At 33.2% G+C, this 12,917-nt stretch overlaps 3 protein-coding genes across 5 annotated transcripts in view; 1 reads left to right on the top strand and 2 right to left on the bottom strand.

Annotated features, from left to right (window-relative positions):
• Window positions 1–1,481: 1,481 nt before the first annotated feature.
• On the bottom strand, window positions 1,482–5,744 carry LOC123008811 (ruvB-like 2). The gene is made up of 5 exons (XM_044404830.1): window positions 5,558–5,744; window positions 5,050–5,435; window positions 2,533–2,924; window positions 1,907–2,482; window positions 1,482–1,848 (listed from the first exon to the last, which is right to left on the bottom strand). Exons 1-5 carry the CDS (start codon window positions 5,561–5,563, stop codon window positions 1,820–1,822), a joined length of 1,389 nt encoding a protein of 462 aa, XP_044260765.1. The 5' UTR covers window positions 5,564–5,744; the 3' UTR covers window positions 1,482–1,819.
• A 295-nt stretch (window positions 5,745–6,039) lies between these two features.
• LOC123008818 lies at window positions 6,040–7,313 on the top strand. Of its 2 annotated transcripts, XM_044404837.1 has the most exons (5): window positions 6,040–6,131; window positions 6,184–6,262; window positions 6,312–6,549; window positions 6,597–6,736; window positions 6,782–7,313. In XM_044404837.1, exons 2-5 carry the CDS (start codon window positions 6,205–6,207, stop codon window positions 7,081–7,083), a joined length of 738 nt encoding a protein of 245 aa, XP_044260772.1. In that variant the 5' UTR covers window positions 6,040–6,131; window positions 6,184–6,204; the 3' UTR covers window positions 7,084–7,313. The 2 variants fall into 2 exon arrangements, with proteins under 2 accessions (XP_044260772.1, XP_044260771.1); XM_044404836.1 differs by having other exon boundaries at window positions 6,073–6,262.
• Window positions 7,098–12,917, bottom strand: part of LOC123008808 (ATP-binding cassette sub-family B member 6) — an 11,866-nt gene continuing 6,046 nt past the window's right edge. For both annotated transcript variants that reach the window (XM_044404824.1, XM_044404825.1), the window contains 3 exons: window positions 11,245–11,834; window positions 7,398–7,954; window positions 7,098–7,344 (listed from right to left, as the gene is read on the bottom strand). In XM_044404824.1, coding sequence (XP_044260759.1) covers window positions 7,236–7,344; window positions 7,398–7,954; window positions 11,245–11,834 — 1,256 coding nt within the window. In that variant the 3' untranslated portion in view covers window positions 7,098–7,235. The remainder of the gene's footprint in view (window positions 7,345–7,397; window positions 7,955–11,244; window positions 11,835–12,917) is intronic.

Here is a 12,917-nt window from a genome sequence, read left to right as displayed (position 1 = left end):
TAGTTTTATTCGTTTTTAAAGACATTTCACACAACAGAGTCATTAAATTGGGTCGAAATAATATATTAAAAGTGTTACAATATCTCATTGTGATACGAATAGTTTGGGACACGAGCCACGTAGTGGTGAGTGTTATAAATGCAGGAGAAATCACATGATTACATAAAAAAATACAATTTTTGCCTTTTTCGGCCCAACACTTTACAATTAGTGCATTTTTTTTAGCGTTTTAGCACAATTTTAGGCAATTATTTAGTGAAATTATGTCTAAAATAAGCCGAAAAAATGTCTATGAAGCAAAAATTTAAATTATTTTAGCCTTTCTCGGGGCGTTTTAGTACATTTTTTTAGCTAAAAACAGAACAATTTTGCAAAATTGCTTTAGAAACAAACCGAAAATTTACCAATTAGAGCAAAACTGGTGCTATTTTTGCATTTTTAGTGTTTAAACACATTTAAAGTTTTTTCGAAGAATTTTGCAAAAACTGGATAAAAATTTACTAAATATACAGGGTGCGCCAGAATTCGCGCCCCATAGAAAATTTTCAAGTAAGGTAAGATACCAGAAACATGAAAAAAATGTTTAAAAAATTCCATATGTCAAAAATTTTGACATTTGACATTTTTTTTATATATTTAAGGATACTGATAATCTTGTGTATGTTTTTTTTACAATTATTTAGTAAAGAGACAAAAATTTTGCCAATAAAAGCTACAAATAACATTCAACAGAGTTACAAATTAGGATAGAGCTTCCTTGTTTCCTCTTTTAATAGACTATAGCAAAAAAACTTGGAAAATTATTTTTCCAACAGAAATAAATAGAGTCAAAGTGCAAACTTTAAACCCTCTAACTTCGAAATTTTTATAGATTTTTTTTTTTTAACATTTCTTCCATTTTTCTCTAGGGCGCGAGTTCTGGCGCACCCCGTAGATTTAAATTAATATTAGTTTGCTCGATTTAGTTCGTTTCTGAACCAGAAAACATGCCTAAAATTACAAAAATAAATCTGAATTGATGATTTATTTTTTTTATCCGATTTAGCTTGTTTTTGAGCTAAAAAACACAAAATTGAGTCATTATTTCTGTCTTTTTTTTTTCACGTGTTTTTCAGATAAAAACGTAAATATTTTGCAGTGTGGTTAAAATCAAGATGAAAGGTTACTAAATTAGGTTTTTGTACCTTTTTCAACCACGTTCTTGTAAAAAATATAAAGCTTCAGCAGTATTAGAAAAATTTTAATCATAATCTGGTGAAAACGAGTGTAAATTTGGCAACGTTTCCAGCTCAAATCTGGGTGAATTAAATTTTTTGCACAGGCAACACTGGGTTAAGTTCTTTGTCATGTTGACTAAGAATCCACTAAGTAACTAAATAAAATTAAACATGTGTTGCAACACCTCTTAAGGTTAAAAAACGCAGAAAATAACTAGTTAATCACCTTCACAATATTGGATTTAAGTGAGGATTGAGACAAAAGTCGTAAAATGCTTTATTTAAAAAAATACGCAAACTTACAAAACAAATTATGTAAATATTTCAAGTGTGACACTTTGATTCGAGAAGATTAAGGAAACGTCCAAATTTCGAACAAGCAAATTTGACATAAAATTGTCGTTTTCCCCAATTATTTCGCATGAAACGTAACATTATAAAAAATCGACTAACATCATGGAAATTTCTCAACACACCTGAGAGGATATTTCACCATTCATCCGAACTAGAACGCAATGCAATTATGTCTAATTTACACAAAAAAAAGAAGGAAAATCCGAGTGTCAATAAAATTCCCGGGTCAAGCGTCAAAGGTAGTGCGATTAACTCGTGTCCATCTCAGCGGCGTCATCTGAAACATCATTAATAATAATTATTTGAAAAACATTTTTTTAGTTTTGTCAACTCACCTTCATTAAACATAAACTCCTGTTGATACTCCTTTAAGAACTGCACAGATCTCCCCTCATCAAAAAACAACTGATACGCCCTCTTGATATCCTCCACGTCCACTTCCGGTGCTTTTCGTTTCCGTGCAATTAAACTCGATGTCATGATCAACTGCATTCCGTATCTCAATGACGTCTCTTTCGCAATTCGTGTCAAAACAGTCAACGCATTATCTGACATTTGACAGTCCTCCTCCTCACACCGAATACTCAAAATCTCCCTCAATTCCTTCTCATCGTAGGGCGCTGTGGGCACGATTATCATCCGATCGAGTAAATCGAGGGGAATCCCATGCGGTGATTTGTAATTCGTACCGCGAATTCGTGTAATTCCCCGATTCGTTGCCATAATAACAATCGGCGCCATTTCGTTTTCGAGCGCGCGATTCAAAAACGAAAAACACTCAATATCGAGCATATGGACCTCATCGATAAAAAGTACACCAGGGATCATTTCCGCTTTACCTTCTTCGCGCCATTCCGCCACTTTACCATTGATCTGTTCGCGAACTTCCGGTTTAATCTCGCCGGTGTCGCCTGAAAAGTCGGTAAAGTAGGGAGCGACAATCAACCGAAATTTAAATTACCAGAAAATAGTGCTAGAAATCCATGTGTTCGACTATTAATGACATCGATTTCGTGCAATGTCACTGTATGGACCACTTCCTTCCGCTTTTGTAATTCACCTTCGGGACATTGAACAAAACGAGTTTGTTGGCCAGTGGCGTCGTAGTCTCTTGCACGTGCAAAAGAACGTCCCAGACGCGATATTTTACCAGTGGCCTTATCTATTGTTATCACGTCGCCTGATTGAACCTTCTCTTTCAATAACGAATCGATCATTTTGCCACCAAGGTCGTATACGGTTTCCATTTCGGTCGTTTTTAGAATTAATTTGCCCACTTTTGTGCCAACGCCGGTCGCAGGACGCTCGATTTGCACCTCCACCACCTCACCTTCGATTATTTCGCTCTCTTCCCTTTGAAATTCAAGAAAAATATCGTGGCGAAATTATTTACTCAATTGCCAAATAATTACAAAATGGCAAGTAGGCAACCAACAATACATCAAGTGATGAATTCTTCAACATTTTGAAAAAACTATAGAACTATTGCAGAAAGTCCAACACCATCGTAATCAACGTGAATACGAACTCAATTCATTACTTTATTTGCTTACTTAAAAAAATAAGTTCGTTGTATTTCAATTTTGCACCTGTAAATGGGCAACCAACTATACACGAATTATGGAATTTTTAATCATTTTGAAGAAATTAGTATTTTTTTTGCAATATTAATGCCTAAATGATAATGATCTTGTTTGTATATAATAGAAAATTAAATTTGCTTTCCAACCGTGACAAATATAAAGGACTACCACCAAAAATCGACCACAATCTCGAGAAAAATCAAAAAAATTATAAACTTTCAAATTGATCCATACAACGATTTTAACATTTCATAGGTTTTAAAGACTCAAAAACCTGCAAAAACATTATCGAGTTAAGTTTAAAAAATTACGAATTTTTTAATTTTTGAAGATGACAGCAATAATTTTTTTTATTTTAAATGGCCGCAAAACTGTACCTCAATGATATATGTATTTTGACGTAGACAGATGTAAAATGTTCCGAGGAATCGATTGGCGTCGAGGAAACCGCAAAATTCCTGATAGTTTAGAAGTTATAGTCGAATTTATATTTTCCAAATTTTTTTGATTTTATCAGCAATTTTCTCAATAACTAATTGTCGTAGAACACTGATTTTTTTGCCTATGATAGAAAATAAATTTGCTTTCCAACGATCCCAAATACAAAAGGCTAGCGCCAATAAGTTGGGTACCAAAAATCGACCAAAATCTCAACGAAAATCAAAAAAATTTATATTTAAAATGGATTCTTAAATTTTTTTTACATTTCTAGAGGTCCTAAAGACTCAATAAAGGGCAGAAAACGTTATTGGGCCGAGTTAAAAAAATTAAGAATTTTTGAATTTTTTGACGGTGAGCGGAGTAAAATCGAAAAAATTGATAATTTACGTTAAGTCAGAACAAGCGTGAAAAAATCTATTGAATACGAACTCAATTTGTTACTTTATTTGCTTACTTAAAAAAAATAAATTTGTGTATTTCAATTTTGCACGTGTTCAATAAATAGGCAACCGACAACACACCAATTGAAAAATTCATTAATTTAAATATTTTTTTAAAATAAATAAATGTCTAAACGCATTTTTTAACTCAATTTATTTCTTTGTTTGCTTACTTAAAAAAATAAATTCGTTTTCATTGTATGTATTTCAATTTTGCAGTTCTATATATAGGCAACCAACAATACACCAATTAATAAATTCATTAATTTAAAATATTTTTTTTTAATAAATAAATGTTTAAACGCATTTTTTCACTCAACTCATTTCTTTGTTTGCTTACGTAAAAAAAATAAGTTCGTTTTCGTTGTATTTCAATTATGCACGTGTTCAATAAATAGGCAACCAACAATACACCAATTGATGAATTCATTAATTTGAAATATTTTTTTTTTATAAATAAATGTCTAAACGCATTTTTTAACTCAATTCATTTCTTTGGATGCTTACTTAAAAAAATAAATTCGTTTTCGTTGTATTCCAATTTTACAGGTGCTATGTAGATAGGCAACCAACAATACACCAAATAATAAATTCATTAATTTGAAATATTTTTGAAATAAATAAATGCCTAAATGCATTTTTTAACTCAATTTATTTCTTTGTTTGCTTACTTAAAAAAATAAATTCGTTTTCGTTGTATTTCAATTTGACATATTTTTTTTGAATAAATAAATGTCTAAACGCATTTTTTAACTTAATCATTTCTTTATTTGCTTACTTAAAAAAATAAGTTCGTTTCAATTTTGCAGGTGTTCTATAAATAGGCAACCAACAATGCAACAATTAATGAATTCATCAATTTGAAATAATTTTTGAAACAAATGAATGCCTAAACGCATTCTTTATTTGCTTATTTAAAAAAAAATAAGTTCATTGTAAATATTTCAAATTGATACGTATCCCACAAATAGCCCCAAGCAACTTTCTCTCTCTCATCAACAACCAAATACTTACTTAATCCGCACCCCAATACTCTTCCTGATCGCCTGGGTCAGCGCCTCCGTCTTGCCCATCTCCAGCGAGTAGATCTCCGAGCCTGCCATGCTCGTGAAGGGGGTGTCTTGCCCCAAAGCGGCCGCTAGCGCCGTGGCAATGGCCGTTTTCCCCGTCCCGGGTTGCCCCGCCAATAAGACCGCACGGCCGGCGATTCGCCCCTCGCGCACCATCTTCAAGACAATCCCTATGGCCCTGCGGGCCGACACTTGACCCACCATTCCTTGCGAGACATGTCGGGCTTCGAGACTCTCATCGAGACCGAGACCCCGAATGTGGGAGTGAGCCCCAATGCGCTCCACGCGCGTTGTCTCGCGGACTTCGGCGATTTTTGCAGCTGCGGCGCTCTGCAAAAGTGGGGTTAGGTCAAATGCGATGCCGCAGCGATTTTCTCACAAAAGTGACAATTAAGATATTTAAACACATGGGGGCGTTATTTTAGGGGTTAAACAGAGATTGGGGTACTTACAGCCATTGGAATTAGAGTTTTACCGGCTTTTTTTGCACTTTTAAGTTGAATTTCAAGCGGAGAAAACAATCAACTAACACCGTACCAACGAAACAGAAAAAAGTCACTAGAAAATTTGGTAAAAAAATTAATTAACAAAATAGGGGCTCCGAATTAGCCCCAGTTTAAACATAAAATTCACTAATAACAATTAAATAAGTCTTACATGCCAAAATATCTGAAATTTAAATCTCGATTATTATTGTTACATGGTTGGTACCACCATGTAATATTTAATTATTATTTAATAAAATCTTAATTACTAATTGTTTCAATTTATTAATACTTACAGCCATCGTAAATATAAAATGATTGATCAAACTCGGGCGAACTCAAACAAAGTGGTGCCAACCTAATGCAAAGCTGGCGCCATTTTTAATTTCAAAAGAGTTAAATAATAATGTAAAAACAATCATTATCAGCGTTTTTGCATCATTTTCGTGGCACATTAGCGCAAACTTGAAAATTTCCGATGATAATTGTCTCCTTAATGACCCTACTGCTGCAATTACGAGAACTATGTCCAAATTACAAGGTTTTCAACTTTTCGACACTACAAATACTTTTCATAAACTGATTTTTAATAGTTTTCGTCTTGAATTAGAACAATGAGTGTGATTTTAGTTGTGGTGCTTGTCCTCGGTTCAACTTTTGCCAAAACTTTACGTGAGTAATTAATTAAATTAATTACAATAATTGTCAATAATTAATTCAGCTCCTGAAATTGTCAAATGTCGGAAATCGGATCCTAATTTAAATCAGTGTTTAGACAAGTATGTCATGGAAGATGTTCGAAAGTTGGCAATGGGGAATAGGGATTTGGGGATTAATCAGTTGGAGCCCCTGTCTATCCCTGAAGTGACCTTGGGGGAATCCTCCAAGGATATGTTACGACAAATTTACAGAAATGTGAAAATTCACGGAATCACCTCGGCCATGATTAAAAATTCCAAGTGAGGTAACTAGATTAAAAGAACAAAATAGGAAAAAACAATTTTAGGGCTAATTTTACTCAAGACAGCTGTTATTGGAATTATGACAGTTTCACCCCCTTGGTGCGCATGGAAGGTGACTATAAAATCAACGGGAAATTGCTGTTATTTACCCTAAACGGCGAAGGGAAATGCAATAACACTTTTTGTAAGTTGACTCGGCTCCGCCTCGTCACTAAATCACACGTTACAGGGGACGTCGACGGCAAAAACCAATTCAAATGTGAGAGATACACAAAAAAAGGCAAAACTCACTTACGAATGACCGATCACGTGTTCAAATTCAACCCCAAAAAAGTGATTTTTTATTACGATGACATCATCAAAGGGAACGAACAATTAAGTGAACAAATCATGAAAACAATCAACGAAAATGCCCTCGCGGTCTACGCCGACTTTGGGGCTGCCATCGAACAAATTATGGCGACTGTTTGGGTGAAAAACATAAACGAAGTGTTTGCTAGAGTCCCCGAAGATGAGTTGTTTCAACCCTAGGGTCTCTATACAAATGTCAATAAAAATACTTTATTTAATCTAGTGATATGACAGTCCACTTATTTGATCAATACAAAACAAATACGAAGCGTTTTTTCTTATTATGCCCCAAACCTTGGCAACTAATAGTAAAGTAGTAGGGGGTGGGAGGATTAACTCTTCTCGAGACTTGACTCGACTAAAATTTCATTTTCCTTATTTTCCAACTGTTGCCTCCACATGGAGGCATACACCCCTTCCTGTCCGATTAAATGTTCATGTCTGGAAAAAAAAACAATGACATTTGAATTTGACAGTTAGTGTTGCCAACTTACTTTCCCCGTTCTATAATTTCCCCGTCTCTCAAGACAAGAATTTCATCGGCATGAATGACAGTTGACAATCGATGGGCCACTATGATCGTCGTCCTATTTACACACATCCTGAATAAGGACTCTTGTATATTTCTCTCAGTCTGCGTATCCAGCGCACTTGTCGCCTCGTCCAATAACACAATCATGGGGGCTTTGAGCAACGTACGTGCTATTGCCACTCGTTGCTTTTCTCCGCCGCTCAAACGCAGCCCCCTTTCACCCACTTGGGTGTCGTAGGCGTCAGGAAACGTTAAAATTTTATCATGGATATCGGCTCCACGTGCCGCTTCAATCACATCAGCATCGGTGGCTGTCAAACGACCATATTTAATATTATAACGAATTGTGTTGTTGAATAAGACGGTGTCTTGAGGGACGACTCCGATAGCCCGTCTGAGCGACTCCTGAGTCACCGTTTTGATGTTCTGACCGTCGATTATGATCGAACCGGTCTCGACGTCGTAGAAACGGAACAATAAGCGAATTATTGTACTCTTTCCGCTACCGGAAGGGCCAACCTGAAAAAGAAAAAAATCAAAGTGACTCCATTTCCGGCCAAAGTATCACCTTTGGCGAGTACATAGCGTGTGTCAAAATTGAGACTTGTATCTCTTTTCAGAACCGAGAAATACTGGGTTTTTTAAAATTGTACACACCCGGTATACAATATTGCAAATATCGAAATAAAGTGTTGTAAAAACGTAAACTTTATTTCCAACAGTATATAGGATTTGATTTTGACCGTATTTCCGGTCTAGTTAACTCAGTTTCCGCCCAAACAGGAAGAGAATTTATTTAACTATTATAAGTAAACAATTGCCTTTGACAAGTACATGGCGTGTACCAAAATTGAGACTTGCATATGTTTTAAGAACCGAGAAATTAGGTGTTTTTCAAAATTGTACACACCCTGTATATATGCATAATTCTCGCCAACTTTGCAAATATTGAAATAAAATCTTGTAAAAGCATAAAAACTAATAAAACGAATGGTATTTCCGACATTTTTGACACATACAGTATATAGAATGTCTTTGTCCATATTTCCGGCCAAACCGGAAGTAGATTTATTTAACTATTATAAGTGAAAAATCGTATTTGGCGAGTACATAAAGTGTGTCAAAATTGAGACTTGTATCTCTTTCACGAACCGAGAAATGATGGATTTTTCAAAATTGTATACACCTGATATACAATAAGATAAATAAAAAGTGTGGAACAAAACGTTTTTTGTTTTTTTTTTTTTGGAAAAACTAATTAATTTATGATACAATACTAAAAAATGTGATGTTTTATCAATAATAATATTTTTCAAAGTTTTCTTTTCTTTTAGAGTTCTACAAAAATTTTAATTTTTTTAAATGGCGACCCACTATAAAATATTTTTCTCATGAACGTTATAATCTAAGGGTTACAACTATCTTTTTTTTACATAAACCAAAAAAAATCGCATAACCCAAAAACAAATTCTTAAAATACGATTTCATTTTTTTATATTACTTTAATTTATATTAATTATTATTTCCTGGAGGCAAAATGATTAAAAAAAACACGCTTGGTTCCATACTTTATATTCACCCTGTATATGGAATTTCAACCAATTTTACATATATCGAAATAAAACTTGTGAAAACAGAAAAAAAAATTAAGTGAAATTTCAGACATTTTTCTCTTGCCTAGTATATAGGATTTCACTTTGACCGCATTTCCGGCCAAACCGGAAGTGAATTTATTTAACAATCATAAGTAAAAAATTGCCTTTGATAAATATATAGCGTATGCCAAAATTAAGACTTATATATCTCTTAAAAACCGCGAAAATATGAGATTTTCCAAAATTGTATACACCCGGTATACATTCAATTTCAGACAATTTCCCAAATATCGAAATAAAATCTTATAAAAAAACAAAAAACTAAATAGTAGGAGTATTTCCGCTTATACGGTATATAACATTTGTCTTAGACCGTATTTCCGGTCCAATGACTCAATTTCCGTCCAAACCGGAAGTGGATTTATTTAAGTATTATAATCGAAAAATTGTCTATGGCGAGTATATAGGGTGTGCCAAAATTGAGACTTGAATCTCTTCCAAGAACCGAGGAATTATGTGTTTTTTAAAATTGTACACACCCCGTATACAAGCAATTTCAGCCAATTTTTCAAATACTAAAATAAAGTCTTGTTAAAAAAATAAAAATACTAAATAGTATTTCCGACATTTTTGACTCACACAGTATATAGGATTTGACTTTGACCGGCTTTAACTTTTTTAAAAAACAAGATAAATCACTTTTTTAACGCATTTTCAGTCATGTACGACCACAGAACATCGGAATAAAATTTTGGTACATTATTTTTTGGTCAGCCTGTATATTATAAATACGTACCTTGTGGTATTAAGTGACATTTTTGCGAACAAAACCCAAACGAAACATTAGCCTTAGTAAATTCGGACATTTTTTATTCACCCAGTATATACAGGGTTATTCATAAATATGAAGCAATATTTGAACCTCAAAAATGACCTATAAAATGATGTTAATTTAAATAATAACTCGCGTCCTATCTCTCCTGATAAGAATTTTACAGCCCTCGGAATGTGGGTATGGAAATTTGATTTTTTTGTAATAACTTTGGAACTATTTGACCAAATATTATAAAATTTGGAACATTTCCCTTTGACAACATACCCTTTAAACGGGTAATCACGAAAACCGGATACATCCATTCAATTTCCGGTTCCAGCAGTTGCAGGTCACATTTTCTGTGTTTTTCCATTTTTTTGTTCTCTTAACACCAATTTTTTATTGCCCAAATCGATGGAGTAATCAATTTCGATTAAAAAACGCATAACCTTTAATACTCCTAAAATGGACCGTTTCAAAGATATTTTAATTTAAACTGAGGACAGCACAACGCTGAAATCAAAAAATAGGGATTTTGAATAAGTGGTATCCACGGCAACCAATGACCATGGTCACATAAATCCCTGCCAGGCATCTGTTAACTTTGACAATAAATTTTTGTGAATTTTTTATGAATTAAATGCTACGAGATCCATTTGGATTTATTCTAAGTTATGTTTGGAATCTGAGGTAAACTCTTTTATTAAATATTTTCGATTAATTGTCTAATAATCGTCCAATGTCAAAGTTGACAGATGCCTGACAGCGATTAGTGAGACCATGGTCATTTGTAACCGTGGATATCATCCATTCAAAATCCCTACTTTTTGGTTTCAGCGTTGTGCAGTCCTCAGTTTAAATTAAAATATCTTTGAAACGGTCCATTTTAGGGGTATTAAAGGTTATGCATTTTTTAATCGAAATTGATTGCTCTATCGATTTGGGCAATAAAAAATTGGTGTTAAGAGAGCAAAAAAATGGAAAAACACAGAAAATGTGACCTGCAACTGCTGGAACCGGAAATTGAGTGGATGTATCCGGTTTTCGTGATTACCAGTTCAAAGGGTATGTTAAATTTTATAATATTTGGTCAAATAGTTCCAAAGTTATTACAAAAAAATCAAATTTCCATACCCACATTCCGAGGGCTGTAAAATTCTTATCAGTAGAGATAGGACACGAGATATTATTTAATTTTTATAGGTCATTTTTGAGGTTCAAATATTGCTTCATATTTATGAATAACCCTGTAGAATTTGTCTTTGATCGGCTTTAACTTAAAAAAAAAAACAAGATAAACCACTTCTTTAAACGCATTTTCACTCGTGTACAATCACAGAACATCGTAATAAAATTTTGGTAGTATTTTTTGGGTCACCCTGTATATTATAAATACGTACCAAAGCTACTGTTTTGCCTTGTGGTACTGAAAAAGTGACATTTTTCAGTACTAATCTTTCGGGTAAATACCCAAACGAGACATTATTGAACTCGACAGCCCCCTTCTTGACTGTAATAGGCCCCGCATTGGGGGCATCGATCACCTCCTGGTCCTCTTTCAACAAATCAAACATGTTTTCCATATCGACGAAATTTTTCTGTATCGCTCTGTAGTAGGTCCCGAACCAATTCAATGGAACATAGAGTTGGATTATGTAGGTGGCAAAGAGGACATAATCGCCGACTTTGAGTTCCCCCTTTTCGACCACCATCCATGCGCAGAGAAGACTTCCAGCAAGGAGACCGCTACAAATGATGATGTTTTGTACTGTATTGAGGATGTTGAGGGTGATGTTTGATTTCCATTCTTCGACTTGAAACCGGAGGATGGTGTCACGGAAGGCTTCGACTTCGTATTGTTCCGCTCCGTAGTATTTAACAGTTTCGAAGTTGAGTAATGAGTCGACGCTGCGGGCACGGGTCTCGTTGTCGGCGAGGTTCATACGACGTTGGAATTTTGTACGCCATTCGGTGATGCTGATAGTGAGAGCTTGAAAAAAATGAAATTTACAACCCTTTAAGTGTAATTTTATATTATCAAAAACTGTAACTTTGCTTTTTGATATGTATTTTACATAAAATAGAAAAAAAGTAGATTTACATTTACGTTAAAGCCTGAGAAAAGATAAAATTTCACAATTTTGTTCCATTGTAATTTTACATTTTATTATTAAAAATATAATTTTACAATGTCTTCTCGTGTAATTTTACATTTTATAATAAAAAATGTAATTTAACAATCCCTTCAGGTGTAATTTTATATTATAAAAAACTGTAACTTTGCTATTTGATGTAATTTTACATCTTATCACTAAAATTGCAGTTTTACAACTTATATTAAGTATGAGTATGTAGTATACATATTATAAAAATCTGTCTTTGCTTAATAATGTAATTTTACTTAAAATAGAAAAAAACATAAATTTAGAGTTTGGAAAAAGATGGAATTTCACAAATCTCTTCAGTTGTAATTTTACATTTTATTATTAAAAATGTAATTTTACAATACCTTCTCGTGTAATTATATAATAATTATAAAAAAGTGTAGCTTTGATATTTGGTGTAATTTTACACAAAAGTGAAAAAAATGTAACTTTGTTTACGTCAAAGCTAGGAAAAAAGTGGAATTTCACATTTTTTTACGTTGTAATTTTCCATTCTATCATTAAAAATGTAATTTTGCAATAATTCTTTCTCGTGTAGTTTCATAATTACATAATAATTTGCTATTTAATGTAATTTTACTTAAAACAAAAAAAAATGTTAAAAATGAGTTTGGAAAAAGATGGAATTTCACAAATCTTTTCCGTTGTAATTTAAAATTTTTTCATCAAAACTGTAATTTTACAATGGCTTCTCGTGTAATTTTATATTTATTATAAAAAAGTGTAACTTTGTTATTTGATGAAATTTTGCAGAAAATAAAAAAAAATGTAAATTTGTTTATGTCGAAGCTTGAAAAAAGATGAAATTTCACAATTCTTTTCGGTTGTAATTTTCCATTTTATCATTAAAAATGCAATTTTACAATCCTTTCAAGTGTAATTTTATATTATGAAAAACTATAACTTTG

The sequence above is a fragment of the Tribolium madens genome, unplaced genomic scaffold (genome assembly GCF_015345945.1).
Source record: "Tribolium madens isolate multiple individuals breed KSU strain unplaced genomic scaffold, Tmad_KSU_1.1 Scaffold_71;HRSCAF=194;Tcas5.2_LG6, whole genome shotgun sequence".
Classification (NCBI taxonomy): Eukaryota; Metazoa; Arthropoda; class Insecta; order Coleoptera; family Tenebrionidae; genus Tribolium; species Tribolium madens.
Note: the sequence above shows the minus strand (reverse complement) of the source record. Positions and strands in the feature narration are given on the sequence as shown.